Source organism: Pagrus pagrus, assembly GCF_965226575.1.
Source record: "Pagrus pagrus genome assembly, chromosome: 12".
In the NCBI taxonomy this organism is placed as follows: domain Eukaryota; kingdom Metazoa; phylum Chordata; class Actinopteri; order Spariformes; family Sparidae; genus Pagrus; species Pagrus pagrus.
Window position 1 is genome coordinate 1,974,724 of NC_140196.1, and position 6,000 is coordinate 1,980,723.

The 6,000-nt window shown below is 51.2% G+C and overlaps 1 protein-coding gene across 1 annotated transcript in view; it reads right to left on the bottom strand.

Moving 5' to 3' along the window:
* Nucleotides 1-3,845, bottom strand: part of adcy8 (adenylate cyclase 8 (brain)) — a 78,710-nt gene extending 74,865 nt beyond the window's left edge. The window contains exon 1 of the mRNA XM_084369046.1: nucleotides 1,921-3,845. Within this exon, the coding sequence (XP_084225172.1) occupies nucleotides 1,921-2,826 (906 nt within the window). The 5' untranslated portion in view covers nucleotides 2,827-3,845. The remainder of the gene's footprint in view (nucleotides 1-1,920) is intronic.
* Between the last annotated feature and the right edge of the window lie 2,155 nt (nucleotides 3,846-6,000).

Below are 6,000 nucleotides of genomic sequence, written 5' to 3' on the forward strand. Positions count from 1 at the left end.
ACTGTTTAAAACACTCGCTGGAGAAAATAATCGCCGCTGAGAGATTTTTTTACTCCACAGAAGAAGAATAAACACCTCCTGGTTTTCACGTATTGAATGATCCACTTCAGTTTCTATCAAACCGCCGCACAGCTCTTCATCTGCAGCAGTTTGTCCTTGATCCTCTCAGGAAGACACTCGTTTTAACCCGTGTTGTCAAACATGTGGAAGATTCACGTTCAAACCAACAAGAGCCATAAAAGCACTTCTGTTGAGCTGCATGAGATCTGTAAGTGTAATAATCTTTCTTAGGACGAACTTTTGACTCGATCTAAGTAAATGTGACTCGTCTCGTCCTGATCAGCAGCTCAGTCTGTGAGTTAGTTCACCTGGATGATGTAAAACATCCACTTCCAGGTACGTTAACGTATTTTGAGAACAGAACAGAGCCTGACTGATGTACTGTCATATCATCATCCACTCACATATATAACAGTATGAGCGTGCATGTCGTCTGATCTGCGCTGATGTATAAACTCTCTCTTAAGGATTAAAACACATAGAAAGATGTTTTTACTGATTTATAATTACTGAATTCGCAGTAACATTATTGTTTCAGTGCATTTGTGTCATTTTAGACAGTAAAGTTTGTTTCGCCTCCGTTACATATCTGTGAAATGTCCAGTAAAATCATTCAAACACGAAAAAGACACTAAACTCTGTGACGGTCGTCTTTAAACATGTTTACATCCATAAATAAAAAGTTTAATGACGTGCTGTTTGTCTTCAGTCTGGTCTCCAGCTGTGAAACACGATCATCTGGACTGATGTCATGAAAAGTCGACTGGTGGTGGTTTTATCTGTACGTTAAGGACTGAATAAAACAAGTCACTGGAAGAAGGAAGGAAGGAAGTAAAGAAGAAAAGAAGGAAGGAAGTAAAGAAGGAAGGAAGGAAGTAAAGAAGGAAGGAAGGAAGGAAGGAAGTAAAGAAGAAAAGAAGGAAGGAAGTAAAGAAGGAAGGAAGGAAGGGAGAGAGGAAGAAAGAAAGAAAAATAGAAACCTGATGTATGATTATAATATCCACCAGTAGGGGGAGCTGAACCTGTTTGGAGCTGAGGTGCATTCCTCTGTGTGTGTGTGTGTGTGTGTGTGTGTGTGTGTGTGTGTGTGTGTGTGTGTCGGACAGCTCCTGGTGCTGAAACCTCAGCAGCAGTCGGATCAGGCTGGTGTCGCACACAAACCGCCTCGCTTCACTCTGCAACCTGAAACCTTTCATAATAACACATCCAAGACCCGACAGGTCGCAGACACACACAGCTCGACTGAGGCGACACGTTAACACACAACAACACAACAACAACAACACAACAACAACACGAGCCCAGTCACTGACAGGAAACATCAGCTGCAGACACACTGCTGCACTGACTCAGTGTTTAGGATCAGAACCGAGCAGAGACGAAGCAGAAACTGAGAGAAATGTCCAGAAAAAACACAAAAATGTCTGTTTTCAATAAACACCAACAGCTGATCAGACAACAGCTGGAGTCTGCAGACATCATCAAGTCTGGAAGTTTCTGAGGGAAGGAACTGAAGAGAAGGAGGAGAGGAGGAAGGAAGGAAGGAGGGAAGGAAGGAAGGAAGGAAGGAAGGAAGGGTGATGGAGGAATCAGAGGAGAAATGGATGGAGGATTGGAAATGGACAAGAGGAGGTGAGGAGAAGAGGATTAGGATTAGTGGGAGGAGGAGGAAGATGAAGAAGGAAGAAGATGAAGTGAATAAAGGAGAAGAAGAGGAGAAGAGGAAGATAGAGAGAGGAGGCTGAATGAGGAAGAGGAGGAAGAAGAGGAGGTGGATGAAGATGAAGGATGAGGGGATGGTGCAGGGAGGAAGAAAGGTAAAAGAGGAGGAGGTGATGAGGAGACCAGGTGAGAGCTTACCTGGTTGGTAGAGAGCTGTGCATTCTGGGAGATGAGCAGCTGGACCAGGATGTGGAGCCCCGAGGTGAACAGGCCGGCCAGGATGGCCCAGGTGAGCGGCAGCGGCAGCATGCTGTAGGTGGCGAACAGGGTGAAGAGCACGTATCCCACCCCGTCACCCAGCAGCCCGTAGCCCAGCCCGGCCGCCAGGATCTGCGTGGCCATGGCCACCCAGGTGACCACGCCGCTGTACTGCAGGTAGCTGTGCGACGTGGTGTCCTTCCGCACCACCACTAAGGCACAAATGACGACCTCGATGCCCGTGAAGAAGCCCAGCAGCGTCCCTTTGATCGGGTCCATCGGGGAGGAGGCCAGGGTGAGGTGCAGCACCAGCAGGGTGAGCTTGGTCACCACGTCCAGGATGTTCATCACCACCACCGACTTGCGCCTCTGGCCCAGAAAGTACCGCTGGTAGAGCCGCTCGAGGTCGCGGGACTTGAAGGCGTTCCGCAGCGTGGGGAAGATGACGCCCCGGTACGTGTAGCCCCAGTTCAGGAAGAAGTCGGAGTTGCTCGGCGCGCAGTCGATCTGCAGGAAGCCCAGGTCGCTGCTGGCGCGCTCCGGGAACACTTTGGTCCCGCCGTTGTTGTGCCGGTCTCCCACCGACGTCCGCCCCGCCGACTGCTTCCGCGCGCCCTGGCTCGGGTCGTAGGGCTCGTCCGGCCCGATGCCCTTCACCCCTCCTCCGCCTCCCCCGCCCTGCTCGTGGATGAACCGCTGCTCGGTGATGTGCCGCACCGCGTCCTGCCACAGCAGCCGCTTGGGTCGCGCGCTGCCGCTGCTGTTGCTGTTGTTGCTGCTCGGGGTCTTGTTGATGGTGTACAGCTCCTCGCTCGCGCTGGAGCACCGGACCTCGGACAGCTCCATCACTCGCTGCCGCTTGTTGCCGCTGCTGCTGCGCTCGTTACTGTTCTCTCCTCCTATCGGTCGGTTCGGTTAGTGGTCGCTGTCTGCCCGGTTGTGAGTTAGCTCAGCGATTTTGGGGAGACGACGTCCTCTCGTGCGCATCGAACCGGGGGCGCGGCGAGCACGGCACGGGGTAAAGTGCGGTTGGAGGTCATCGTCACGCGAACGATCCCACTGAAGAAACAGCACATAAATCCGACTCGAGTGGAAAAGCATCTTCTGGATTAACCGCGCGCCTTCATCTTCATCATCACCATCGTCACCGAGCACCGGGCGGCGTGTTCCAGCCACCGTGCGCCGACCGTCCGCACCATCAGGGTGCCGCGGCGTCACGGAGAGCCGGGGTCGGTGGAAAAACCAACAGACAGACGGTGTCAGACAGCAGCTGTGGTGGAGATCTTTACACTGAACCCAACAAATGGCTCATGCGTCGTTGGCACCGCTGGTTCCGCTCACTTTGCCATTCTTCTTCTTATTCACGCGCGCTGCAGAGAGCAAAAATACCTGTTTTCTGTTTCGTTCGTAAAAGAAAAAAAATGTGCCACAAAAAAGACAAATCCAGTGATCCAGTGATCCGGTGATCCAGTGATCCGGTGATCCGGTGAGGCCACAAAACAAAGAATCCGTCAGTACAATCCGTCTGTGAAACCCGCAGCGCTCCGGAGCCAGAGGACGCGCACGATTGTCAACTTGTTGTTGCTGAAGAGGCTCCGCAGACAGGATCAGTGTCGAGTGCTCGAGCTCAGCCCTCCTTCTCGCGCCTCTCCATCCACACGAGGGGCTCGCGCTTGAATGCAACACCTGGCTGGTGAGTGGGTGGAGGGAGGGAGGGTGGAGGGGGGCGATGCCAAGACACACAACCTGTCCTCAGTCACAATCCTGGTCTGTGCGGAGGAGACCGCGCGGGGAAAAAGCGACCCGTCTCCATGGAGAGTGTCCAAAAAATGATGTCCCGTGTGTCCCCGTGCAGCGCGCGAGGATCAGAGCGCAGCCTCCTTCCTCCTCCTCCTCCTCCAGCTCCTCCTCCTCCTCCTCCTCCTCCGGTGAGCCCGTCTCTCCGCGTGAGTCCTCCCGGTTTCCCCCCTCTCCTCCTCCTCCTCCTCCTCGGTGTTTAAAAGGGCGTGCAGCAGCAGCAGCAGCAGCAGCCGCGTGGAGAGGATGTGCAGAGAGCGCGAGGCTGGTCAGCGAGAGGCACGGCGGAGCGAGCGAGTCAGCTGGGCTCCGGTTTGACGTCACAGTCACCTCTGTATCTGTGTGTGCGTGTGCGTGTATGTGCGTGTGTGTGCTCCCTCTCTCCCGTCTTCATCGTCCCACGCTCTCCTCCTCCTCCTCCTCCTCCTCCTCCTCCATCCTTTTGTTCTCCATTTCTACCCTCCTCCACCTCCCTCCATCCTTCTGGCCCCAAATATTTCTCCCCTCCTTGAGATAATTTCCCTCCTCCTCCATTTCACGTTGCTCTCTTCTTTTTCTGTCATGACTTTTCACCAACATATGATGTTAAAGCACACACACACTCTCACACACACACACACACACACACACACACACACACACACACGCACACACACGGTGGATCCTTGTGACCGACACCTTCCAACTTTGTGGCAACAGTTGAGCAACAAGCCAACGCGTCGACTCGATATTGTCAATATTTGACGATTCTGGATAACGTAGCCATTTCTGATCAAACTCTCTGTATCCATGCTGCATTCTGGGTAATGTAGGCACCAGATTATGACAAGAAAGAAGAACGTGTATAATGCAGAGGAGGATATCTCTGACGACATGGCCGCTGCAGCGTACCTGAGGCGGGCGGAGCAGACCTTCATCGCCGTTTGCTGATGGCCTAGTCCACACGTACACGGGTGTTTTTAAAGACGCATTTTTCAACACACCAGCCGTATGGAAACGCAAACGCAGTCTGTCAAGTGCACGCCAAAGTAACAGGCGGTTTTTGCTCCGTTTTCAGGGACCTAAAACGGCGTGTACGCGTCTACAGAAGGACAAAACACATAGAAAAAGATTCCTTATAAGAAACACCTGTGTACGTGTGGACCGGCCCAAAGTTTAACCACTAAAACTTCTCGGTCAGAGTTCAGAACGAACATCGTGGTTTGGCTTAAAGAACCTGTTTTGGTCGCCGCTGTCACTGATGGAGATGATCTGATATCCTGTCACAAAACATCGTGGTTTGTCCCAGCGTGTCCTAAATATATCCAGCTGTGTGACCGTTTGCAGCCTTGTTGTCTGTAACAACGCCACCACCTTCCTCAGACGAGCTGTGGTTTGCTAACATTATATCGTGAAGACTGAACTGTTTGATGTCACCAACCGTACGGACTTGCTGCCCTTCATTCCACTTCGCCTGACTTCCTCCTTTGCTGCTGTTATGGCCACTAGAGGTCGCCACCTAACAACAAGCGTAAATAATAAGCTTGTGGTAAAACGGTGAGGACCTAAACGCAGAGCGCTCAGGAGGCAGGCAGCATGAGGAACAAAAACACAGGAAGTGCAAAAATACCAAAAACACAGAGACCAAAGCAAAGTACAGACCGGTAACGAGGAGACATCAGGAACAAAAGGCTTCAGGGAACAAAACAGACGACCTGACGGAGACATCAGGGAGCACACAGACTATTTATACACAGAGGGGCTGATTCAAGACACGAGTGAACACAGAAAGGCGGGAAATCACACAAAAAGAGCAAATGAAAAGCAAAACTTCAAAATAAAACAGGAAATCACAGAATCACAAACATGACACAGTTGCTTTATAGTCGATGTATGAGGTGGTTTCTCTGACGAGGACGGCCTCATTCTGGTTCTTCTTTTAGAAAACTCTGAATCAAACTGTCTGACTCAGGAGTGATGATTTAAGTGAGGGGAGATGGAGGTTATCGCACATAAGCTTTGGTTACAGGCTGGTCAGGCAGGTTCAACACTTATTGTAAGAGGAAGATTGTGATCATTGTTTTTGTGGTTTGATAGATAAAGTCAGAAGTAATTGGACTCATAGAAGAAAGAATAAAGTTAATGGTTTCAGATGTAGAAAGTGTCCGGGACAGTTCCCTGACCTCACACGAGTCACAGTGAACTGAACTTAACTGAACTTTAGAGGCAGCAGATCAAAAAACA